General features: G+C 36.0%; 4 protein-coding genes across 5 annotated transcripts; 1 reads left to right on the top strand and 3 right to left on the bottom strand.

Annotated features, from left to right (window-relative positions):
• Positions 1-248: 248 nt before the first annotated feature.
• LOC125818615 (U4/U6 small nuclear ribonucleoprotein PRP4-like protein) lies at positions 249-4,179 on the top strand. The gene is made up of 5 exons (XM_049498117.1): positions 249-1,189; positions 1,769-2,222; positions 2,329-2,526; positions 2,619-2,700; positions 3,642-4,179. The coding sequence occupies exons 1-5, from the start codon at positions 276-278 to the stop codon at positions 3,734-3,736; spliced, it is 1,743 nt and encodes a 580-aa protein (XP_049354074.1). The 5' UTR covers positions 249-275; the 3' UTR covers positions 3,737-4,179.
• A 142-nt stretch (positions 4,180-4,321) lies between these two features.
• On the bottom strand, positions 4,322-9,829 carry LOC125818620 (uncharacterized). Its single transcript, XM_049498122.1, has 11 exons — positions 9,401-9,829; positions 8,584-8,671; positions 7,180-7,271; positions 6,952-7,070; positions 6,630-6,745; positions 6,433-6,560; positions 6,266-6,352; positions 5,252-5,312; positions 5,108-5,148; positions 4,909-5,029; positions 4,322-4,625 (listed from the first exon to the last, which is right to left on the bottom strand). Exons 1-11 carry the CDS (start codon positions 9,763-9,765, stop codon positions 4,566-4,568), a joined length of 1,278 nt encoding a protein of 425 aa, XP_049354079.1. The 5' UTR covers positions 9,766-9,829; the 3' UTR covers positions 4,322-4,565.
• A 2,170-nt stretch (positions 9,830-11,999) lies between these two features.
• On the bottom strand, positions 12,000-19,748 carry LOC125818638 (DNA-(apurinic or apyrimidinic site) endonuclease, chloroplastic). The gene is given in 13 exon segments (XM_049498148.1): positions 12,000-12,575; positions 13,407-13,566; positions 14,537-14,617; positions 14,721-14,768; positions 14,864-15,001; positions 15,499-15,606; positions 16,664-16,989; positions 17,091-17,196; positions 17,198-17,355; positions 17,522-17,601; positions 19,198-19,286; positions 19,395-19,548; positions 19,629-19,748. Coding segments are annotated over 13 exon segments (1,620 nt in total). The 5' UTR covers positions 19,679-19,748; the 3' UTR covers positions 12,000-12,453.
• A 1,591-nt stretch (positions 19,749-21,339) lies between these two features.
• On the bottom strand, positions 21,340-25,469 carry LOC125818612 (pentatricopeptide repeat-containing protein At2g39620). Of its 2 annotated transcripts, none has more exons than XM_049498112.1 (2): positions 22,530-25,469; positions 21,340-21,522 (listed from the first exon to the last, which is right to left on the bottom strand). In XM_049498112.1, the coding sequence occupies exon 1, from the start codon at positions 25,414-25,416 to the stop codon at positions 22,852-22,854; it is 2,565 nt and encodes an 854-aa protein (XP_049354069.1). In that variant the 5' UTR covers positions 25,417-25,469; the 3' UTR covers positions 21,340-21,522; positions 22,530-22,851. The 2 variants fall into 2 exon arrangements, with proteins under 2 accessions (XP_049354069.1, XP_049354070.1); XM_049498113.1 differs by having other exon boundaries at positions 22,741-25,469.
• Between the last annotated feature and the right edge of the window lie 960 nt (positions 25,470-26,429).

Raw genomic sequence — 26,429 nt, 5'->3', positions numbered from 1 at the left:
TGGTAAAACTCACAAAACAAGGCTGAAACTTGAGGGAGATGAGTTGGGAATTCGTTATTTGGCCTGTGGGATGGATTGCATAATTCAAAGAGAAATGGCATAACTTGATATTCTGGAAAATTAGTAGTATAAATAGGGGATAATATGAGCAAAATAAATTCTTGAACTACTCGGTCAGAAAGTAGGTTTGAGATTATTTCTGATTGATGTCTGAAGTGAATGGTTCTGTTTTCTTTTGTTTGTATTCACTGTTTGAACTTCTCTCTGATCAGGATATGGATGCTATGGATGCTGAGGATGAAGTTCCTGTCTCAACTTCAGAACCTTCAACTCTAGTTGATGATAATTCAACTGTGGTTAATGCTATAGGTGCAGTTAATCTTCAACCAGTTCCAGCTGTCATTCCACCAGTTGTTCCAATGGTTATCCTTCCTCCTGTCGTGCCTGCAATTGCTCCAAGGCTTGCAGTTCCTACCCCTATTCCTCCCCCATTAGCTCCGTTGCCTGTTCGTCCACCTGTCCTTAGGCCTCCGGTAGCTCAGAATGGAGAAATGCAAGAGAGTGATTCAGATTCAGACCTTGAAGAAATGGTATCCGGTCGTGGTGCTGGGGGCTCCACGCAAGAATATGAGATCTCTGAGGAGAGTAGAATTGTCCGAGAGAGGCAGGAAAAGGCCCTGCAGGAGCTTCTCATGAAGAGACGTGCTGCTGCGCTAGCAGTTCCTACAAATGATATGGCCGTTCGAGTTCGACTGCGAAGGCTTGGCGAGCCCATAACTCTCTTTGGAGAAAGGGAGATGGAAAGAAGGGATCGACTGCGGATGCTTATGGCAAGGCTTGATGCAGAAGGGCAGCTGGAAAAGCTGATGAAAGCTCATGAGGATGAAGAAGCTGCAGCTTCTGCTGCACCAGCAGAGGAGGAGGATATTCAATACCCTTTTTACACAGAAGGATCAAAAGCACTTTTAGATGCTAGGGTAGAAATCGCAAAGTATTCTTTAGTTAAGTCGGCTTTACGTCTCCATCGTGCAAGGAGGAAAAGGGATGATCCAGATGAAGATGTGGATGCTGAGGTTGATTGGGCTTTAAAGCAAGCAGGGAGCCTGGCCCTTGATTGCAGTGAAATTGGAGACGATCGACCCCTTTTTGGATGCTCGCTTTCACATGATGGAAAGATGCTTGCGACCTGGTATTCTTCTGAGCCTGTCTGTCTTGCTTTACATGACCCTAACCCCACTCCCATTTTATTTTTTTTATTTCAAGGGTACTCTTTTCCTCATTCTTTCTTTTTCTTTTGGGGGGCGGGGGCATCACAGGTGGGTGGGATAGAATCCATGGATTGTTTTTAGTTGGATAACTGCAGGTTTCAGTGTAGATTCATATACTAAAAAACCTGTTAGTGTTCCCCAATTCTGTTTTTCACCTCTACTGACTCATATGAGTGGAATATACTGCTTTAATTTATTTTTTTTGCCAGCGATTCCCTATTAAATCATGTGAAAAATCATGGTTAGTGGGAATTCATATAGTTGACTCCAGCTTGCTTGGGACTGGGATGTAGTTGTTGATTCCCATATTAAATCTAACAGTTAGATGTTTGATTGTTTCAAGATCCTACCAAATGAACTGGAAGTAGGATTTTTATTCTCGTAAGCAAAAAATTGTCATGCTTTATTAGAGTGTCTTTTTAACAGTTATGACTTATGAGTATGGATTCAAGGCTTCAAGCAACACATGACACTTTTTCACCCTTTTCTCCTGTGTTAAGTTCTCTGAGTGGTATAGCAAAAATATGGAGTATGCCTCAAGTGCAAAAGGTTTCCACTCTAAAAGGTCACACTGAACGAGCTACTGATGTTGTGTTCTCTCCGACAAGCAATTATTTAGCTACTGCATCTGCTGACAAGACCGCAAGGTTATGGAACTCAGAAGGTTCTCTCCTCAGAACTTTTGAGGGACATTTGGACCGTCTAGCTCGGATTGCTTTTCATCCTTCCGGAAAATACTTGGGCACAGCTAGCTTCGACAAAACTTGGAGATTATGGAATGTGGAGAGTGGTGAAGAGCTGCTTTTGCAAGAAGGTCACAGTAGGAGTGTTTATGGATTGTCTTTTCACCATGATGGTTCATTAGTGGCAACATGCGGGTTGGATGCACTTGTTCGAGTGTGGGATTTAAGGACTGGGCGAAGTATTCTTGCTCTAGAAGGCCACGTTAAACCGGTTAGTCTTTCTTTGATTTGTGGTGTCCTTTTCCCTCATATGCTTTAGGGATTATGGGAAGACTTAAAATATGAATTCTGCTACTTATTTTATTCATTGGTTCCAGGTTCTTGGTGTCAGTTTTTCACCGAATGGTTATCATCTGGCTAGTGGGGGTGAAGATAATACCTGTCGTATTTGGGACTTAAGGAAGAGAAGATCTTCTTACATCATACCAGCTCACTCCAATCTTATCTCTCAAGTTAAGTTTGAGCCTCAGGAGGGGTACTTTTTGGCTACAGCTTCCTATGATATGACTGCTAAGGTATAACTTTTAAGTCTGTCATGATTATGCTGCTTCTTGGATCTCTTTTTGTTGCTTGTTTTTATGTTTTAAATCTTAAACTTATATTTCAGGTATGGTCATCAAGGGATTTCAAGCCTGTAAAAACACTCTCTGGTCATGAAGCAAAAATCATGTCATTGGATGTTGCGGCAGGTAAGTTCCATTTGATTTCAAGCTATTATTACCTTCTCGTGGAGTGAAACAGTATCCTGAAGGCATTTAAGAAGTATAAGGCTTGAGTTTATTATATGCTTTGCATCTTTGGTAGTAAGCCCACCATTCCTGATTCCTCTCAACACAATAATTGTGTGTCTCCTATGCTTTCTTAAGCTATACAGAGATAATAATGCATTAACCTGGGAATGACTTGTGTAGCTATTTGTTGTTAGTTCTTTTTTCACAGTCTGAGATGTCTTGCCTTGTGGTACCATTTATGGTAGGATAGAAGCTAACCCACTTCCAGAACCCAAGAACATTGGTAACAGATGAACGATCGGATTTATGATTTTCTTTTACTTCCCATCAGAGAGATGTGAAATAAGTGAAGATATAAATGATGTGGCATATGTCATAGAACACCTTCGGTAATTGGCACAAAAGCTGAGCTTTAGTTGTTGGACCAAATCTTGTTGGTCATCTTCTGTTATCATTGTACTAATGTATAATGATAAGCATACCTTATAATTTGGAACATAGCCACTTTCTCTAGATCTACATTCATGAAATCCTCCACCCTCTGACTTTTTCAAGCAGGACCCAGAAAATTATGTGAAGAAATGTGTCAGTTTGAGAATGCCTCATATTAGAGCAGTCATGTGAACGAATGTGAAGTACTTGCTGTTTTCTCTGCCTTTCAGTTATCATTCACTTCCTAGTAATTCTAAGGTGGACCCCTAATTTTGTTTGTAGTTATATTTTTCCATGCTTCTCTTAATTTTAATAAAAAAATGTTTCCCATGACGGGCTTATTTCCTGCTATCCACCCTCCGCACAAAAAATAATAATAGAAGCTGATATTTCTAGAATCTCAAACCTTTCCTTCACATTTCACAAATGCTTATTTATTTGTCCATTTCTCTTTTATTTGGTGCCAGATGGACAATTCATTACAACCGTGTCTTATGATCGAACAATCAAGCTGTGGTCAAGCAAAAACATTGAGAAGGAAGAGAAAATGGATATGGACTAGATTTTCACCTTGCTAAGTTTGTAGGAGTCTTACCATTTTCAGAGATCATCAAGAAGAGTTGAGTATGTTGATTTATGTGTTACGAATCTCTGTAGAAAATTGAAGCACATAGGCCCTTTGCTCGTTTTGTATTTTGTAAAGCCTTTGTCAACCAATGAAGTAGTGACATCCTCTACTGTTCAAGAAGGACCCAAGGGTTTCGGTTGTTTGCTGATCCGTGAGTTGGGTTTAGAACACCACGAGACAGTTCTTGTACTGCAATTGTTTTACACAATGCCCTGACAAATTATCTCTAACTCTGATTAAGGTTCATGGATATGCTAATGTAATTGTAAGCAATTGCGGTGTGCAGATTTTCAGTGCATTTCCGAGACCACTCTTGTATTGAATGATTCAACAAGATGGAGAAATTAAACAACATTCTGAGAAATTTTTACTATTTCATTTGTCTAACCTGTTTACGAAAATGCTTTTCTTGAGGTGAGGATCTATCGGAAACAATTTCAAGGAATCCTTCATCAGTGTTTGTAAATAATCAATTAGGCAAAGATCGTTAGACATAATTACCAAGATAAATGCGTCTCCCAACATCAAAATCGTACAAAGAAAGCTAAGTACAACATGTGCTAATGCAGTTTCTAACAAAATTCTCCTAGGGAATCAGTATAGGTTACAAGTTTCAACTATCATGCATGAATGTATATGGCTGTCACTTTCTTCAAAATATGGTATCGTCGTTTCTTCATAAAATAAAAACCTCATCATGCAGGTTTAAGTTAATGTTCTGATGGAATTCGCCTATTGAAATAGCTGATCTTGTATCACAGCTTCATTTGTACCAACCCGTAAGGAGCCATCTCAGCAGAAAACAGAAGCCACAGCACAGGGCCTGTAAGACATACATTTGTTACTCTTGACAATCCTTCCATGTATAAGAACTTATCTGATGAGATCATGTACATAAACAATCGAAGCAGTTCATGAGCTCAATGATTGAGCATGCTACGATCAGCATTATTGTTATCTTAACTACGTTGACTAACTAGAAATATATCACTGTTTTGTGATTTAAGAACAATCGATGGAGGTAACAGGAAAGCAACTGAACACCCCTGTTGGTTTATAGATGAGAAAAAAATGTAAAGAAGAGAAAGAAAGAACAAGTTATTTACCTGGAAGACTAGTAGCACGACACAAAGGGACTGCTCTGACATTCTGCCCAATTGCCTTAAGAAAAGGTTCACTAGCGTCCCATCATTTGTTCCAGTCAATAAGCCAGTCTGAGGATCGAACCTGAAAGGGTACAAGATTAGTTAGTCCAGACACAAACATGAATTCCAAAACTTCAGCTGCTTCAATTAGAGAACTTACTTAGGGAGCCGATGCCTTGGACAAGGTACAATACCAGCAAGCTGAAAGGAATTCAAGGGAGTTGAGAGTACTTAGAGATCCAAAATTAGTTTAAAATATATCATTTATTTTGCAAGATGGGTTGCACAAAGAGAGAGAGAGAACCTGAGGTACTGATAGTAGGAAGTTCAGAACTTGCGGCAAAAAGAATATAAGCAGTGTTTCACTGAAAGGAAATAGACAAAGCTAGGCGCATTAGTCTTAAGTTTCAGATGAAGAAACTTGAACAAATATCTTCATAAGTACAGACACTAAAGATCATTTATACAATACATACAATGGTGATACTCGATCTGACAGTTTATGTGACACTTGAACTGTTTTGGTACATCTTAATACGTTTCATATATTTCAACTATGATACCATTCTACGATCTACACAAGTTTGAAGATTTCACTTCAATTAACAATTTAATACATCAATGAGATCCCCAACTCAGCCAAAACTAGTCTTCACAGTTTCTTTTCACTAATATCAATGAGATCCTAAACGCAGCCAAGTCTACTTTCTTTTTTTTTGGATCTGGAAAGGAATAAATTACAAGCATTTTATAGGAGAAGTAATGTGATTCAACTCTTTGAGAGACTGATTCTTGAGAACTTTATGAATTAGCGAGTTAAAAAACCCTTCACATTTTTTTCAGATATGGGTAGTTTTCCCCTGATATGGGCTTGTTTGTTAAGCCCTTCGTGAACAGATTTGGGATCGTGTTGGTGCCACTTTTTTTGAGAATGAACTCTTTTGTTTTTAATAAAATAATATTCAAATTGTCTGAGGATGTCATTCCCTTGGTTCCACTTTTCAAGGACGATAGACTAGTCACTTTTTTCCTGATAAAGACAATACTCTATTGTTCACACAATACTATAGTCACTTTTCTTTTCCTGATAAATACAAATATCCCAGTCACTTATTGGAAAAACATGGGATTCATAGTCATGAGCCAACGAGGGTGCTCCATTCTCGCCTGGAAATCACTAGGTCACAAAGTCAAACCGACAAGGGAAAATGGGATGACCTTTTTTCTAAAAGATCAAAGATGCAATCAAATGGTTCAAGAAAGAGACTAGCAGAAGCACTACTGAACTGAATTGCTAGAAACAAGCAGAAAGATGTACCTAAAGTGACCCAAGATTCCAGCCACTGCCATGGTCATTCCAGCAAAATATGTAAAGGTATCACCAACGAAAACTGAGGAAGGATACCTACAATGACAGTGGCGAGTGTATTAAGTAAAACGTATGCTGAAGGAGAACTTTGAGGTTGTTTCAAGATTAAATTTTACCAGTTGTATGATAGTAAAGCCAAGGAAGTAGCAAGCATTGGCTGAACAAGGTAAATAGAAAAAGCATGGGCTAGTTTGTATTCAGGATCAGCAGATGCTCCAATTTGCATGATGTTGTGTATCAAAATCTGTAATTACTATAGAGTTAGATGACATTCAATCGTCCAAGTGATAACTAGAGAACGGTTAAAGCTTACAGCAGCTGCAATAACGACTGTCTGCCCAACTTCAAGGCCATTGATACCAGCGTGGATATTGATTGAATTTGTGCAAAATATTGCCAATAGCCACATATATAATTTGTAGATACATCCTGTAAAACCAGAGAGAATGAAGAACCGAGCTGAAGACAACATATGGAAAGAATTCATGTATGAAATGGTAAAGAATTACATCCATACAAGAGACAACTTTAAGCATGTTAAATGTGCATTTTAAACTTTGAGTACTTCATCAAATATGAATAACTCCAACTTAAGGACTTTCTATAGAAGCACAAAGAAATCATAGGATGCTTACCTAGATCCAAGATCTCTAATCCAACATATGATACAAGGGGTTTCGGTATAATAATAGTTGTATGCCCAGCATATGCCATCAACAATGGAAGAGCTGCAATGGAGGGTAACAGCAGTTTCCTGTTTCAAAAAATTACATGAACTTCATAAGAATCTAAGCTGAAAAGATTTCAAAAGGTTCCCACCAGTTGCATCAGAGATAGCCTTTAGATATGAAAGAAATGCTTACACTCTCCAAGGTACATCAAGGACATCATCCACAAACCCAAGTAGCATCATGAAGCAGATTGAAGATAATGCAGCATTGTACTCAACAAGCCACTGCCAAGTTCAAAGTCAACAGCTAGAACAACAATTTTTTGACAAGGAAAAAAGAAGGTGCAGCTAAGTACTATTATTTCGAGCAACAATTTTAATGTGACTATTACACAAATCACATATGAACAAGCATATACACAATATTTTGAGGTTATCCACACACCCCTCTTTCTCACTACTTCTCTCCCCATCTAGTCTGCTTAATCTCTACCTATCTGCACTGTTTTATCCTGCCCTACATTTTTCTATGCCTTTGACATCACTGTTCTGCTTTTTGTTGCAGAGTACCTTTTGCTTTATGAAATTAATTTTGACATTTAAAGTTAGTATCGAACCCATTATTAGAGTGATCCTTTAATATATACCAAATTGTTGTGATTGTCTTCTCGTTTTCAGTCACAGCCCTGTCCTCCTATTTTGAAAATTCCATGCGTTCGTTACATATTATGCTTTTTGGGCCTATTCTTTTGACACAACCAGATCATGCTTTAGTTCACTTAGAAGGAAGAAGGCATGTGCTTCGTGCACAAGCACATTGGATGCACATCAGAGTTTTTCTTCTCGTTGTGTAAATAATTATATATTTGCAAAGTCAAAAGAGTGTTTTTTTTCCAGATAAAACTTGCAAAAAGTGATTTGGTTAGTTACATTCTCTTTGATTATTCAAAATTTTCTATAGAAGTCAGTTGTAAGATGTCAATTGACACCATCACAGGCAGCAAAAAAGTCAATGGGAAATAAATGGATTTGGATACGTGTGTAAGGATGCATGATAATTAACCCAGCTGCCCAATTTACTGCAATGCACAACCACTTGTGAATTGTCAATTAGTAGTATTTCCCCCCAAAAAGCAATAAACCAGCAACTTGGAACACTACAACTAGTGAATACTGGATATGTTTATTCTCTTTAACCTTACAGCTACAATTCTTTTAAATCAATAAAGATAATGATTAGTGAGGATTCATATAGTCCTTCACAACTCGTTTGGGACTGATAAATCATGGACTGTTTTAATTATAATCCTTTGAAGAAGTTAAAAGAATATAGCAAAACGTGTGCTTATAAGCTCAATGTCAGTAGGGATCAATCTTTGGCACTGTTTTTTCTCACCTTTAAATGGAGAAAAAAAACTATCTCATGTTTTATCATACTAATACTAGTTAGAAGTTCCCACGACTGGCAAGCAAGAAAGGAGCACACAAAATAATGCCAGAAAAAGTAAATCAATATAAGCAGTTATCAAGACGTAAAGTAGATCATCAATGAACAAAAAACTCCAAATTAAACCACACAGCTTGCATCTTTACTTACATTTGAATCAGCTGTGAAGTTGAAATATTGAAACAAGATTGCCACGACCAAGAACACAGCCCCAACAATAATGCCTAGTGACTCAGGTCTGCGAAAAAACAACATGGATCACTCATACATTGCTTAGTCATACACTGAATAACTTAGTTGAACTTGGTTGTTAACTATTGAATCTCTTAACTGAGTCCATCAAATTACTCACTTTGTCCCAGCAAAGATGTCCTACCGTCATTTTAGGCCGTTCCATAATGATCTATGCTGATTCTTTTTTATCAGTAAAGAGAATTTTTTTTTACGAATTCCCAGCATTAGCTGTAAGCTGGTACTCTCTCCATTTCAATTTGTTTGTCTTACTTTCCCTTTTAGTCCATTTTAAAAAAAAATTCTCTATACTTTCCTGATAACTTTTTTATTCCAACTTTCCATGTAACATTTCTAAGACCACAAGATTAAAGAATATTTTGGTATATTTAGTTGAAGACCATGAGATTCAAAAGTTTTTTACTTTCTTAAACTCCGTGCCTAGTCCAAACTGGACAACCAAATTGAAACACTGTAGCCACATTACATATTGTGTGATGAGCTCAAGAATCAACCATGGCTCTTGTGGTAATGATCTAAAAGATATGCATAAATGAAAAGCTTCTAAAATAGAAATTTCACATTTTTTAACTTTTAAGCAAACCAATTCAAACTAAGACTATCAAAATCAAAAAGTAAGGCATAATAAATTCGAATCAGTACTGAATTCCACTAGCTTCAAGTAAATTAAACTTCAATTTCTTCTTTCTAAGCAAAAACAAATAAAAAAACTTACACTTTGACAGAGCCTTGAGGAGTGCCTTTTTTGTTGATATCATATCCAAATAAATTCCTTCTCAATACGTACTTAGAGGCAACAGGAATCATAGTAACAGTGACGAAGAATCCTATCAAGCTAACAATTGCATTGATGAGAATCGATCGTCGGAGCTCCGATTCGATTTTGTAGTGGTAAAATATCAAGTAGAAGTACGGGATTAAGAATATCAAAGAGATTTTGAAAATTAAGTAAACTTTCGCCGGCGCTATAGGAGGTTCCGGTGAGGAGTCACCGGATTTAGGCTTTTCCGTGTTTATGGATGATTCCGGTTGATTCACGGTCGCCGGCGCCGCTGTTGACGGTCGTTTTTTAGCTGCCATTGTTTCGATCTCTCTTTCTCACTGTGTGTCACTTGTGGGAGACTCTTGTCATTTTGGGTCTGAATTTTTTATTTTTTATTTTTTATTTATTTATATTTTGTTATTATTCACTTAATTAATTATTTTCTGGTCTATAATACACTTGATATCCAATAGAAATTGGACACGTCAGATGAATTGTCATATGTGGGGTCCATTGTTGCTTCAAAAAGGGAGATCAAGCTTTATTTTTTTTGTATTTTCTTTTTTCTTTTTTAATGCACGGATGTTCTAGTGACAATGTTAGTGGCGGAGACGAGAGATTTTATCAAGGGTATTTAAGAATAATTTTTTGATTAGCGAGTTAAATGTGTATTTGTTTGACTTAGCGATTGTACCAGGAATTATTCCAATATTTGTTACTATCAAATACAAATAGTTGAGTTTTTTCTCTTCTGATGCATTGATTATATATACAATAAAAAATAATTATTATGTATAAAGTGCAATACTGATAAATAAATGCATCTAACTTTATACGAAACACAAATCACACTATTAAATATTTTTTATTTTAAAAAAATAAAATAGAATGCATCTATCGATTTTAGCTTTGAATTTAAAGTTGTTACAATATATTTAAAAACAAAAAAATGGCTCAACAAGGTTTGAAACCGCTAAATGTTGGGTTGAAATTGGGATTGGGTTGAAACTAACCATCCCTTAACAATTGCACAAAAGAAAAAACTTGTGTCAAAGGTGTTCAACATTATATATATATTCAACCCATAATTTGACCCATATATGTGGTGTAATTTTCCAGCGAAGGCTGTTTGACTGACCACTTGGATGGTCGTAGCTTCGCCCCTGGACAAGGTGTAAGAATTTGACTACAGTGATAGCATATCGAGAACAAGACCTAGATATGGATATATTTAAGATTGAAGATAAAAGTTATAGGTTAGTAGATAGTCGAGTAGGGGTGTTCACGATTTGGTTTGGGTTGGTTATTGATCAAAACCAAAACCAAACCAACTTAATCGGTTTCAAAATTATCAAAATCAAACCAAACCAAATATAATATACATTTATCGGTTTGGTTGTTTTCGATTTTGGTTTGGTTCGGTTATTCGGTTATAACCATACATAAAAATAAAAGAAACAATTCATTCAAAACGTGAAAAAAGTGACAACAATCCATTCAAACAAAAAAAATAGTTAGAATGACTGACATTATAGAATTTTCGATCATTAAATTTACTGAATAAAACTTTAAAATTCACTATTTTGGCATAGAAGGAAGAGACAATGACATTTTCAGTCCCATAAAGAATTTCCATAGACATTCATATACATGAAACCAATAAGAAAAATGTTCTCATCTTGGACATTTTTTCTTTCATAAGTAAATTATAAATAAATTTTGATGAAACATATGTAAAATCTTTAAAATTGTTTATGAATATTAATATATTATGTATGTATAGTAATAAAATTTATTTATATAACTTGTTGGTTCGTTCGGTTATTTCTTCGATTTTTTTCGAACAAAACCATAACCAAACCAAATACTATCGGTTCTTAACAATCTAAAACCAAACCAAACCAAAACCAAATTAAATCGATTCATTTAATCAGTTTGGTTTGATTTTTCGGTTTGAATCGGTTTTTATCCAAACCGTGAACATCCCTATAGTCGAGTATTGTTTAGCTCCTTCAACATTATTATTTCTAATCCCAAGTTTAATATTAGGATGAGTTTATCCCATATTTAATTGAGATAAAATTACGAAATAACAATAACTTATCCCAAAATTAGTTATTCCAAAATCGTAGTATTATTTGTTCCCACATTAAAGGTGGAATAACAATCCCTAGTATAACTATTTCCCAACCAAACACTCTTACCCTTTTTTTCCTTCAATTTCAGTGGTACCTATTTGTGTTATTTGTTGTTGCTACTTGTTCTCATATGCAATTGTTTCCAACATGATTTTTTTGCTAATACATTTGCTTTACACAATTTTTAATAAGCTTACTCGAGCTAAAAATCTAAAACAATCTATTTATGTTCACAAGGTTGCTCTAAAGCTGCATGCACATAAAAAATAGGGCCACTAAAATCCGGCTTTCTATGAATTCAAATTAATCAAATCATAGATTACAATTACAAGATGGAAACCACAATGTGTATAAACGCTGAGCAAAGTAAGAAGCACTAAAACAATCATATAGTAGGCTTTTCACGATGCAAATTCAAATTAATTGGATCAATAGATTATGAGCACGTGATGAAATTGGAACTAGCCAATCAGTGTGTTCGGGCAAAAATACGGAGAGCACTAACATCACCACAGTAGACTTTCTACGATGTGAATCCAAATTAGTTAGATTAGTAAGTTCCAAATGCTGGAAGGTTAAACAAAAAACACAAGTTGCAACAGGAGTATTATGACACTCACATTTGCTTCCTCTGTGAATCAACAAGGCATCAAAAATAGTTGAACATATGAGAATCCTGTATGCCACTTCACAAAAATCAGGATTCACCATTTATATGTCAAAAAGCCTTATGAGTCATATATGTACTCCCTGTTAGCTTCTTGAATATAATCTCTGTCGCGTTTTCTTGTTATGGTTCCATCTTCTTCGAGAAGACGATCAAAGATGTTGGAATTAGCAAAAACGATGGCTGGTACTTGGAACCTACTACAGCTTCAGGACAAGGCCAATGGGACTGTGATCACTGCCATCTACATCTGGGAGAATATATGAGTCGTGCACCTTGTCAGCAATGCATTCCGAGACAAGGAAGTAGTCAAGCCGCCATCCTGCCATTTTATTTCCCAGACGGTAAAAAGAATATAGGGTAAGTCCTATCACAAACAATCTGAAAAACTATCCTTAAAATAGCAAATGTAATTGGACAAAGAATGTGAGGTTGGAATTATCTTGTGAAGGAGAAGAAGTAACAAATACGATAGGTGACTAGAGATTAGAAAAATAAGAGGTTGGACGAGTAGTTAAATAGGTTAATATGTGAAAAGAGAAAACATAACTACATGGCGATAGGTAGTCCAGCCTTTATCTAAGTAGCAGATTGACGTAACTGGTGCAAGCATCTAGGTTGCGGAAAGTCTCACGTGAAGCTCTAGGATTCCATCAGCATCAAGAAAGTTAAATTAACAACCTGGTGTAAATGTCTAGGTTGCTAAAAGTCTGGCGTAAGGCTCTAGGACCCCGTCAGCTCAAGATAGTTGACAATCTGGTACAGATTATAAGTTGCTAAATGTTTTGGCGTAAAGCTTTAGGAGTGCATTCGCCAAGATAGTTCATTCAAGTTAACAACCTGAAGCCTAGGCTGCATAGTCAAATCACTAGTCCATTCCCCAACCAATATGGGACTCTAATCCACAAGCAAGTACCAGCGTTTTAACTCAAAAGTTGTACTTCCACAATGACTACTGTCAAATGGGCAATGTTGTCATTCACTAGACAGTAAAACACACGAAAATATCTACTTGTAGGGCTATGGAGAAGAGTACATGAAGAAGCACAAACTGAGGCATGTTTCTGGTTTTCTTAGTTTGTCATAATAAGAACAGCTCAAGGTAAACAGAGGACAAGTAAATACCACCATAATAGAATAAATTTTTAAATACCTTTATTAGTTTTACGTCCACCATGGCGGTAACCCCAGTAAGTATAACCAACGACGCCGGGATGCTGCTTCCTGAATGTATCTACAAACCCCTTGTTTAGAAAGTTCGTTTCGAAAGACTGTCTTTCTTCTTCAGTAAAGCCTGCACTTCTTTTATTTCCCTAAGCAAATGTAGGGGAAAAATCAGAAACCATGAATCAGAATGATATCAAAACTAAAATGCAACTTCAGTAAGCTAAGCTAACAACTGAAGACAATTGCTTAAATCCACAAGCAAACAGAAATCCTAGGTTGCAAAGTCAAATCATTGTGTTAGAATGATAATTTCCAATACTCAATTGTACTTTAACCAATGAATAACTATTTCAGTAAATGATGGGAGGACCGAACAAGTTCCCATGGCACTAGGTGCAAACAGTTGCCAAGTTTTGATTTTTTTCTTTTCAGAAAAGTAATGTATCTCTATTTGTGGTGGATGACTTCTATATGCTAGTTAAAGTAAACAATTCTTTTCCCTCCAGATGATATTTGGAGCACTTCCCACACCTATTAGATTTCAAAGTATATCTTGACCTGTATACTGTAATTGGATAGGATTTCGTTTATGTTGATTCCAATGTTATCCTTAAAGATAGATGCTAACATAATCACCTTAAACATGTAGTAATTTAAATTGTACTCCCTCCATTTCAATTTGTTTGTCTTACTTCGCTTTTTACTCTGTTTTATTTTATAAAAAAATTTGCCCTTTTTCCCCTTTTTAACAACTCTTTAATTCTAACTTCCCTCATAGCATGTTTATGACCACAAGGTTAAAGGACATTTTGATACATTCCACAAATTTTTTGTTTAAGACCGCAAGATTCAGAAGTATTCTTGATTTTCTTGAACTACACGTCAAGTGAAAACCAAACAAACAAATTGAAAGGAGGGAGTAGTATAGTTTCAATCTGCTCTAAATTCTAATGCTTGCTTCGTTGTAGCTTTTATTTTGTCTCTTAGGGGCCATCATTGATGCTGTTTTGTATCTTCTCTTACAACTATATATCAAGAGTCACTTAGCACAATGTATCATTCACATAAGCATACTGGATCATTTACATGATTGGATGTGACAAAAAAAATACTTACAGCAGGATTATAAATATCTATCTCCTCATGGGCACAATTTAGATCACCGGTCAAAACAACAGGTTTCGACTTTTCTAGCTCCTGCAAAGCCACAGAAGAATTATTTTTTTAAGAAAAAATTGAGGTACTTGATGGAGAAATGATACGCGATGCATAAGATGTCAGTAAAGAAAGCAACACTTACTTTCATGTAACTGCCAAGAGAAGGATCCCACTCTGTAATTCTGTATGTCTGGTAAAGTACATCTTGTTAGTCATGTCCGTAAGAAGAACTGCATAACATAACATAACAAATACAAGAAGACACTGAAAAACGTAGGGAAATACCAATCGGCGTAGTCCATCACCAGAATTTGGAACATATCCACACAGTAAATAGAAGTTATCAAATTCCACCGTGACAAGTCGTCCTTCAGTATCATGATCTGGTATACCGAGACCATATTTAATAGAAACTGGTTTAATCTGTCAAAAAGGAAAGCAACAGGATAATACTGCTTACATACCAAATAAACCAAAAACAATTCAAGGAAGGAAGACATAGTTGCTCAATTTTCTTCCTTCTCTATAAGTAAAAAAAATTCTCAAAGACCAAAGTAAGGCACCCAATGGAAGGCTTACCGTAAAAATAGATATCATAATTCATAAAGGAAAAGCAATCTCAAATAAGGAAGATCAAACAGCAGAGACCTTTTAAAGATCTTCTTGCACAAAGAAATACCCGTGGATCAAGAAAATGTACATATATTATGAGTTATGGAAGTAGCTAATTTTTGCAGTACTTTCTACTCCTTTTCCCCTCTAACTTCTTCAATTCTGGTTTTGCACTTACGGACAGGTGTATTTGGAGATCTATGTTCAGTGCAAGAATGGCGGAGTTAGATAATTTGACAGGTCTAATGAAGAAGAAAATCAGAAAAATAAAAGGAAAAAAAGAGAACGGGAAGGACAAAGGATCGTACCCGTGAGATGATTGCGGTACCAGAATATCCAAGCTTAGAGACACTGCACGTCCAAAAGCTATTCTTATAGTCATGGAAACTTTCCTTGATCGCTTCAACGTCTTTCTCCTGCTTTCAAGAATCAGACGTGAAATTAGAGACAGCACAAATATTTGTTATAGGAAAGGGAAAAAATCTTTATCGGTCATATAGTAGTCTACACAGTATTCAGAAACCATAACTAATGACCTAAGCTCATTGATGGCAGTAAGCAGCTTAGATCTTAACTATTGCACTAGAAGGTAATTTTCCATCTCTTCTATAATATACCGATAACTAGAGTTTGTCGAACTTGTTTAAACACAAAAAAGAAAACCTCCAGTTTCTGTTGCAGTCTCCACAATCTAGATCTGAGAACTCAGCCCACCTTGAATTTGAAGAATTGTGTTAACTAGGAAGCAAGTAACCTTAAGAAACCTGAATGGTTACACACACACATACATGAATATGAGTGTGTGTATGGATATACATGAACATGTGTATGTGTGTATATGGTGGTAAACACTGTTTCTTTCATCGAGTTGAAATTTAGGAGGATTATGTAATGAGATGGCACATAACTGTCTTGCGGTTATTGGCCATGCTGCTGTTACACACAATTTTTATCTTTGTTTGAAAGAAGAAGACCATAATTGTATTAAGTGAAGTCATCTGCATCCTAAGTTTGTTTACAACGATCTCAATATGTATGAGTAAGATAAACAGCTGTTATATTATATCACATTGCAGAAATTTGAAGGACACACTGCAGAATGTCCAAACGGCATAAGAAATTATGTCTCTACCATTTCCCTTATTTTCATCCACTCCAATAATCTAAGAACCGAGAAAGATAGGGTACAAATTACATGCATAACATTTTGCATTGTGTGTAAACAGCGGTGGAGCCATGATTTTTTAAAAGGGTATTCAAAATATAAAGTAAACACACGAAGAAGCAAGGAGGATTCAACATCTACTATATATACATAATTGATAATGTTAGTCTTATCTATACAATATAATTTTCTGGTGAAGGGGGTTCCCCTTCCCTGACTGTGCTACTATGTGTAAGTTATGTATAAAATATCTATTAAAATATCAAGTTGATCCCTACTAACAGAAAAGAGATAACATGAGAGTTTGCCTGAAGTTTAGTCTCCTGTAGGCATATTACATCAAAATCTTCTCTATCAGCAAGCTGCTGTATGCAAAGATTCTTTAACTTCAATAGAGCCCTCAGACCATTGACATTCCAAGACAATAACTTAACATGTTTAGTATCCTTAGAAAGAGGAGGTGGCCTCATTGTTTTAGGATTGTATACAATCCACCCATCTTTAGGCTTCTTGTGAGCGAAAATAGTCCAAGGTTCATCTTGATTTACAGAAAGAACAACAGCCTCAGAAACTCCTATGTGTGCTGAAGCAGTCGCCGATGAAACTTTTCTCTTTGCTCGTACATTTTTCTTGCCTGTAAAGTTATTCATCATTTAATTTGCTGTCACAGCAAAGCCAAGATGTACAGTAAGTCAAGTGCGAAATAACCAGACAAAATGAAAATTACCAAATTACCTTTTATATCATTAGATTCAATGGACATTTCTTGGGTAATTTCAGCTTGTTTAACAATAATGTCAAAACTGGTATCCTTGGTCTGGCCTTTGGTGACTCGTTTTTTTCGTCTGCCGAGTGGTAGGAACCTCGGATGCAACGTCACTTTGGTCACAATTCTTACTTGGCACTTTTCTAGACTTCTTTTTTGAAGGGTTATCTGCTACTTCTAGACTCTCCTCAGATGATACTTTTTCCTCCTGTGCCACAGATCCATTGCCTGCATCTATAGCAGAAAGTTACCGGTTAAAAGTATCTTTCTGTTGCACTTTGGATTTTGGAGAAGTCCACAGAATAATACTATGATCACCTAGATAAATACTGTTCATCACTTTCTAATAAAGACATTATTTTATGGGCTTGGTTGCAATTAAAATGACAGAAAACAGTACCATCAAGTTTGCTGTTGAGGAAAGTCTTCAAAGAAGCAACAAGTTCTAGCTTAGTACCTCTGGAAGGAATCCCAAGACTCCTGAAAACGCAGAACTTGCTGTCATGTCACAGAATCAAATTGAAAGCTGCTGTAAATTACTAGGTGATACATTCTGCAGACTTCCGAACAGAGGTTCTAGACCAACTTTCGTGTTCCAGATGAATCACTTAGTGTTGTATGCTATACAGTGTTGTCAAAGGCAAGCTTAAGCCCCAAAGCGAGGCGCAAAACGTGTTAAGCTCTTCGCCTCGCTTAATGTGCGTTTTAGTGTCGTCATCAAGGTTCTAAGGTATATTTTTCCTTGCCAAGAAGCCTCTTCTGAAGAGGCAACACTAAACAATTGATATTTCACTTATTATTTTGAATCAGGTAACATAATTGATATTTCACTTATTCATTAAACAAATTCAATTTCTTTGTTCATATATTTGTCATTCAAACTTATAATTGTGTCTTGGACTAAATATATATATTGGTTTTTTTTCTCCCTTTGCAGTTTGCACTTTTTTCCATTAAAGCACATGCTTTGTTTGCGCTATGCGCCTAAAGCCCCCAACACACCTTAGAGCTTTTTCGTGCTTTTTGCTTTTGATTACACTGATACTATAATGCTTCCAGCCACTTGCTTAGTCCAAACCAGGTTCAGGACTCTTTTAGCTCTACTAAGGCATCATAATTCTTCACGGAGTTCAATAATTTTACGTACTCACTGCTTAAGGAAGAATATTTTAGACCAAGCTGGCAAGTACCTATGTAAAGCTAGAGTATATAATGCACAAAGGTAGTACATGTTGTGGCTGTCAGGTAATCATTTTCACACATATAATTAACCTTATATCTAACATTGAAAATTATTGCAAGAAGCAATATAGAAAAAATCTTTTCATATACACTTCCCTGTAAAAAAGGTATGCATCCAATTATCTTTGCTTGAAACAAAGAAGTCCAGCCAATATTCTTTTTTCCTCATTTTCTAAGAGACTAATCCAGGCATTTAATGAACCACACAAAATTATTCAATCAAACCTCTAAATCAAGTAAAAATATGGATTCCTTTCTACAGAAACCAAGCAACTAATTGCATTACAACAAACATGCAATGCAAAACCCCATCTTTGTTTCCTCCATGCTCTACAATCTTTTTATTTTTTTGGGGCTGACCAATAAATTCTTGAAGGCAATAGCGCATGGCTTAGAACTCAATGATAGAAAACAAATATGAATCACTTATAACATAATAGCACATGATGTCAAACACTGAGCACTATAAGATATACTTGAGTTCCTCCAGCAACCAAGAAACTAATTGCACTACCACAAACATGCAATGCAAAACCCATTTTTGTTTCTTCCATTCTCTACACTTACTTTAATAACCGAGAAATTCCAGAGGGCCAATGTCGCACGGCTCAAAACTCATTGATAGCAAACGAATCAACAACATAGTGTACGCAGATAGAGAGGCTATCTCTGAAAGACCCTCAGCTGAACAAACAGTGAAAAAGAGGCAATAGCAACAAACAGACACAACAAGAAGATACTAAGAAGCCGAGGCTAAACAACAAGTGAAACAGACATGAATCATCTACAACATAATAGCATATGATGCAAAACAGTTAGCACTTTAAAATATACCTAAGTTTTACTCTGAGCTGAGGAACAGTCATTTTCTCTACTGTTTCCATATCCTCCACAAGAATCTCCCCACTCTTGCCACCATTTTCCTACATGTAACAAATAAAAACTCAAACAAACAAACAAAAACTCAATCTTTCTTACTGAACCATCCTCAAAATGCTGAAAAAGACATAAATTGGTCAAAAAGAAACAACCTTTGAAACACCCTTTTCAGCTGCAACACTCATTTGTTCATTTGGTTTTCCAGTAGCTGATGAGGTTGAAAAGGGTCTTTTCTTAGACCCCATTATTGTCAAATTCACATAAACCAAAACCTGAAACTTGGGTTTCCTTAAAATGACTCCAACACTGAGAAAAAGGTACCCTCTTGAGAAGAAAAAATCAAGAACAACAAAAAGAATACAAAAATAGAAACTGACATATATTACCTATTGGAAGTGATGAAATTGTAAAGACCAAACTTAAGAGATTGTATCATTGATTATAATAAGATGACTATATGAAGGAGAAAAAGAAAGTTCAATTCCTTTCTATGGGGGGTAGGGGTGGGGTGGAGTTTTGTGGGGGGGGGGGGGGAATGAACCGCCAAAGGAGGGCAAATGGTGAAGGAGTATTTTGGAGGCACAAAACAAATAGGATTTGTTATGTACTATGTTAATATATTAGGTTATCGTAATTTGAGTGAGATTTGCATGGCGAAAAAATATATATAATTTGTTATTTTTTGTATTAGTTATGTTCTTTATATTTTGTTTAGCAAAAATTTAAGCTTAGCTTGAGCTTGTCCAATTTGTTCAATTGAAATTTTATAATGCAACTGTTTTCTCTAATTCAATTGTTATTTTGTGTATTTTTAAATATATCTAGTTTGAGTTCTTACACCTAATTTGGTGTAGCAATTATTCTTCAACTGAATTTACAACATTTATTTCTTTTTTTTTCTTGCAAGGAAAAAAGATTTTATATGTTGGTAGTTTTTACAAAACATGTAATACAATTTGGAATTTTGGTATTCTAAAAAGCCTTTGTGATGAAATGGTAAGTATTTTTTCACTTTTAATTAGAACTTTCAAGTTCGAGCTCTAAAAATGAAGTTGTCTTTGATAAAAAGTGTCTACTCCCAAAGTGAACAATAAAAATATTTATTTACGAAAGTATCCTTCACAATTATGGTGGAAAAGATGTAAAAGTACTTTTTGAGGGATAATTGGGTCTTTAACCATATTAATGCATGTATTAAACCCTTTGCATTACTAATACCTAGAAATACATGGTATTAGTAATACACTCCTCAATACACAATTGAGTGTATAACTAAGCACTAGTTATACATAGCATGAAAAAATGCATCAAACAATGAATTACTAATACATATAATTAATGCATGCATTATTTTTAATATACACTCTACCAAACGACCCCTTAGTGATACGAATGTGTGAACACATGTTGCCAAAAAAACAATCCTTGAAAAATACATTACTTTTAAAGAATCTGATACACACCTGTAAACATTTTATAAGAACGCAAGCAAATTAGATGAAATGAAGTCAATAGAAATAGACTCAATTGACATGGATACTCAATGGAACACCCAAAATACAGACACTGATAGAGAGGGACACTAGATGGGGAGAGAGAACCAGAAAATAATTAGGAGAGGAGAATTCAGAAATTACACATGACTCAAAGAACAAAGAAAATTATTTCTAGCTAATGTTGGTCTCATCTACAGATGAGGATAGTGGTGGAATGGAAAGTACTCCTTCTAATGAGAGGTCTCTAGTTTGAGCCCGGGATATGGGGTCGCCTTAATTAGGAAATGCCTTGACCCAATGTAAGACTTTACAGCGCGAATCCCAGTTTAGTTGGACTAAAATACTGTCCGGGCACTGGGTGGACAACCAAAAAATTGTTGGTCTCATCACCTTACTCCTAATTCACTTGTTGTGCCTCACATTTTCAGCTTTGAAGGAATAATGACCTGGCTGCGGACTGGAGGCCCCCAACTGACGTGGTCATAACATTACCTCCTTCACCGATAAGAACCTTGTCCGCAAGGTTCACAGATTTTTCCTGTTGACCATCATCCTGTAACTGCAGTAGGGTAATTTGTTGGTCCAATATTCCTATGCACTTGTTGAGCAAAGAAATGTGGAGAACTGGGTGTATTTCGGCACCAATTCACTTCAGACCTTTAAACAGCCCAAAGTACTTCCTTTCCAACTTATGTTGTTGCTGGAAATACAGAAAATGTTGCCTATAAGTTGGAGCTTCACATAAGCCCTCAACGCCATCACGATTAGGGAAAGATTCCCGTCCCTACAATTGAAGAGAGAAACTCAAAATGGGGTTGTTCAAAAGATCAAAACTTCCAACCAGAAATCACATGTAAATGTAAGATATAATTGTATATTAATTGAAAGTTGGGAGCTTTGAAGAACCTGCAACGGAAAACAGCATCTTAATATCAGTTGAAGGAACCATCAAAACCGGAGATAGTAAACATCTATTTTGCTAGAAACAAAATAGAACATATAAAGCATCTTTGGAGAACCACAAATCAATGAGAAGATCGCAAGAATAGATAGAAGTACAGGCAGAATGCATTATTCAAAGGACGCAATCAAACATCACCTATGAACATAATTAATGGAAACAAAAAGATTATCTCAGAAACAGCAGATATCTAGCTAGTAAAAAGTTTGAAAAAAGAGGTTGGTATGATAAGTGTCCATCATGTTTAACTATTCATTTGAAAGACACAACTCAAACACCACTCCCCTTGTAAACCCCCAACTAAATACAAGACTTGCTATTTACATGAACTCCCAATGTAGAAACACAAGAAATTTACTTGAAACAGACTAATATCAACTCATGTAAACACGACAAATACAAAACAAAAGGAGAAAGCAAGAAAGGAATACATGAAGTTGCAGAAATTAACATAAAAAATTGAGATGTTGTATATCCCACCATTTGCAGATTTCGTCTTGCTTCGGGTCATGTTTCAGCAAGTAAACCACGTGGTGATCCTTTCCAACGTTGAAAACATTAAGGTCCCACACGATTAAATATCAGTTGTAGCTCTAGTTCCTCCTTCAGGAAGAAATGTAAGACCTTTTTCACGTTTTCACCTAAGAATCATGTCTTCATAAACTCCCTCCATCCCAATACATGCTATACACTTCCCTTTTTAATTTGTCCCCAAACAATTAACAAATCAACTTTAAACTTCCATTTTACCCTTAGTGAGATGACTTAAAGGTTAAAACCACACAAATAGATATGGCTTGTTTTAGACTACAAGTTTCAGAAGGCTTTACTGTTTTCTTAAACTTCGTGCCCAGTCAGACATCACATAAAATAGGACGGAGGAAGTAATTATTATGAAGCATGTTTTGTTTCCCCCCAACTGTAGGAGCCATATGATCAGTTGTAAATCCTACAATTTATAGGTGGAGCTGTGGAGGGGTGGAGCTTGAAGCTTGCCATATTTTGCAGATATTAGAGATCAACCTTGAAGTTGTAAGTAACCTGCAAAATCATGGAGATTCTTCACCAGTTGGATTGCCACCATCAGACCAGGTCAACAAAGAGTAATACCAAGGGCCATCTCTATTGCACTTGCACAAAATTTAATGTCCCCTACTTCACCTCAACCCAACTACAGCCTGGATTCTTTCTCAATCCAATTTCGTTCATTTTTACTCTAGTATGTACTGCATCGTTCCACCTACCAGATTGAGAATATAAACTTGATAATACCACATAATGAGCTGGATTTCCTCGCTCAATTTTGACAAGATGCTTCAAAGCAACTTCTGCTATCTCAATATTAGAATGCATTCTAGATGCATCCAACAAGGCCCCCCAAACTCCACCATCTGGTTCCATAGGCATTGTGTTGAGTAGATCCATAATTTCATTAAACAAGCCAGCACGTCCTAACATGTCTACCAGACAGGCATAGTGTTCCACATCTGGTTCGATGTGATATTTGTCACGCATGCAGTGGAATATTTTCCTTCCTTCTTCAACCAAGCCTGAATGTCTGCAGGCAGACAAGACACTAAGGAAGGATATAGAATCAACTTCGATGTCTCTCTCTTCCATTAGAGAGAAAACAGAAAGAGCACAATCACCTTCCCCATGCATAGAATATGCTGTAAGTAAAGCATTCCAAGAAACACTGTCAGTGTTCTTCATCTCCTCAAATATACGCTCAGATAGGTCAAGTTGACCACATTTGGCATACATATCGATAAGACTATTCCCTACAAGCTTATGGGACTGAAAGCCACACTTGATTATGTAGGCATGTATAGTCTTGCCCTCTCTCAAGTATGTCAAATGTGACACCGCAGGCAGGATGCTCACAAGTGTCACCACATTGGGCTGAAATGATTCAAATTTCATGGAATGGAATGCGGAAAGGGCTTCTTTTGCAAGTCCATTATGCATGTATCCTGCAATCATTGTGTTCCAGGACACCTCATCCTTAGAGAACTCAGTTTTGTTGAACATGAACTCAGCCAAAGATAAATTTCCACATTTGGCATACAAGTCAATTAGAGCATTTTTCACATGACAGTCTGACTCAAACCCGTGTCTGATAATTTGACAATGAAGGCATGTCCCCAAGCGTACATCACCAAGGGAGGCGCAAGCTGGAAGTACACCAACCATTGTCCCAGGGTCTGGGTATAATCCAGATAACCTTAATTGGCAAAACATTTCTAATGCATTATAGCAGTCACCAATTTGGGCATACCCGTTAATTAGAGCATTCCATGTCACTACCTCAGTTAGTGGCATCTTATTGAAAATATAAAGTGCAGAAGTAAACAGGTTGCACTTAGCATACATGGAAACCAAGGCAGTTCCCGTTGAAATATCAGAATCCATACTGGCTTTGATGGCATGACAGTGGACACTCTTTCCTAATTTCACTTCCCTTAGCTCAGCACAGGCTGGGATTACGCTCACCAGAGTAACATTGTTTGGCTGTGAATACTCATTCTGCATATCTCGAAACAGAGAGATCGCCTCTTGAGGATATCCTGATTGTGAGAAAGCAGCTATTGCTGCAGACCAAGCAACCAAATCTCTTTCCCCAATTCCCCAAAACAGATCTCTAGCCTTGTCTAGCACTCCACACTTTGCATACATTGTCATCAAAGAAGTAGCAATCATAACGTCAGAATCAATCATTTCTTGAATTGACCATTCATGAATTTTTATCCCTCTCTCTAAATCGCCCATTTCACCAGCACCAACCAATGCACTTACAGCTGCTACTTTGCTCATCTTCAAGCCCATCCTCTTCATGCAATCAAACAATTCCGAAACTTCATAAAAGTTCCCATTATATGCATAACCTGCCATCATTGTACCCCATGAAACATCATCTTTCCCCCTCAACTCATCAAAAACTCGACGAGCAACATTAGAATAATTACATTTGGCATACGTATCGATCAACGCATTATAAACCGAAACTGGAAACACTCTCCTATACACATAACCATGTATACACCTACACACCCTCATATCCATTAATTTACAAACTGCAGGAAGCAAATTCAATAACGTCACTGAACTAGGATTAATTTGACAAACAAATTGCATCTTCTTGAAAAGATCAACAGCCTTAACCGGCTCTTTACTCTGTGCAACCCCAGAAATCATTGCATTCCAAACTACAACATCCTTGTCAGGTATTTTATCAAACACCTTCCTTGCACTCTCCAAATCACCCATTTTACTATACATATCAATAATCCCAGTCCCAATAAAGACATCATTTTCAAGATTCCTATTCAGTATCTCTTCATGAATCTTGATACCCTTTTCAAAATCAGACATTATAGTACAGGCTTTCAGCACAAAAGTAAATGTATACTTATCCGGGTGAATACCCTTTTCTTCCAACATTGAACTGTACATTTTCAGAGCTTCTTGATGCTGATTTGTTCTGATATAAGCTCTGATCATTGAATTCCACAAAATTACAGGTGGGTTTGGTGTAGAATCGAAAAGGGTGCGAGAAAAATCGCATTTTTTGAAGGAAGAGTATAAGTTTATGAGATGGGTTGTGGTGGAAATGTTGAAACTAAAGCCTGAGGTGATTATACGAGCATGAATTTGGAGAAGAAAGGTAAGGTCTTTGCAGGAAGAGAGAAGCCGCTGGTGGCAGAGAAGTGAGCTCATTCGTAGTTGAGACGTTTAACTGTGACTGAACGGAACCTTTTCTATTTCAAGAATCTATTTTCGTCAAAAACAATATTTCTATACTCGGCAGATTTCATTGATGAGACTAACAAATTAATGGTTGCATTTGTTACAACTTGTTTGGATAGTTATTAATTATTATCTTGTTACTGGTATGATAAATATATTATTAGTTTAAATATAATATTTACTTTCAAAGTTACTATTTGAATTTTTATTATAAAAGTTTGTCTTATATAATGATCAATTTAAAGTGAAGGTACTTCTTTTTCTTATTATCACTAGATTTTGTTGCCCATGCTATGCACGGGCCCAATAACATAAATGGTATGTTTTGGGGCTAATAACGAAGTTTTTAAAGCGATTGTTTGCGTGGATAAAGGAATAAGTTTTTCTATCACAAACATGTACTTTCTTTGATGCTATTCAAGGCACAATAAGACTACCCACATACAACATTTTTGAACAATTTTATGTTGTCAATTATCATGATTTAATTTTAAGAATCAGTCAAATTTTTTTACATAATTTTTAACGATAGATTAATTTCAAGAATCAATCGAATTTTTTTAAATGTATTTTTTTTGAAATATTTTATGCTGTCAATTATCATGATTTATAGTATTTTTACGATAGATTAACTTCAAGAATCAATGGAATTTTTTGTATCTTTTTCAAAACATATTTTATGTTGTCAATTATCATGATTTATAGTATTTTTACGCAATTTTTAAATATAAAAAAATTTAAAAAATAAGACAAATAAATTAAAATGGACCCAATATATGTTATTTTTGTTGTCTCAATTTATGTGACACAGATGAAATTTGGAGAGTCATTGAATATTATATATTATACTTCGGCATAAACTCTCTTACGCACGGGCCCAATAGCTATTATTTTTTGTCCTAATGTATGTGACACAGATAAAATATAGTGAGTTATTTAAATTTAATATGATTTTTAAATATTTTAAGTTGTTAATAATGTAA

Source organism: Solanum verrucosum, unplaced genomic scaffold (assembly GCF_900185275.1).
Source record: "Solanum verrucosum unplaced genomic scaffold, falcon-dt-bn FXZP01000252.1, whole genome shotgun sequence".
In the NCBI taxonomy this organism is placed as follows: domain Eukaryota; kingdom Viridiplantae; phylum Streptophyta; class Magnoliopsida; order Solanales; family Solanaceae; genus Solanum; species Solanum verrucosum.
The sequence above is the reverse complement of the archived record's forward strand: the minus strand, read 5'-3'. Positions and strand labels throughout refer to the sequence as shown.

Bases quoted from the DNA above. Each gene is read 5' to 3' on its own strand.
- LOC125818620 (XM_049498122.1), bottom strand. From the start codon at position 9,765: ATGGCAGCTAAAAAACGACCGTCAACAGCGGCGCCGGCGACCGTGAAT. The intron at 6,746-6,951 runs GTAAGCATCCTA...CTGGTTTTACAG, and splicing joins ATTAGAGATCTTGGATCTAG to GATGTATCTACAAATTATAT. The intron at 6,353-6,432 runs GTAAAATTTAAT...CTGTCATTGTAG, and splicing joins GCTTTACTATCATACAACTG to GTATCCTTCCTCAGTTTTCG.
- LOC125818612 (XM_049498112.1), bottom strand. From the start codon at position 25,416: ATGAGCTCACTTCTCTGCCACCAGCGGCTTCTCTCTTCCTGCAAAGAC.
- LOC125818615 (XM_049498117.1), top strand. From the start codon at position 276: ATGGATGCTATGGATGCTGAGGATGAAGTTCCTGTCTCAACTTCAGAA. The intron at 1,190-1,768 runs GTATTCTTCTGA...TCCTGTGTTAAG, and splicing joins GGAAAGATGCTTGCGACCTG to TTCTCTGAGTGGTATAGCAA. The intron at 2,701-3,641 runs GTAAGTTCCATT...ATTTGGTGCCAG, and splicing joins GTCATTGGATGTTGCGGCAG to ATGGACAATTCATTACAACC.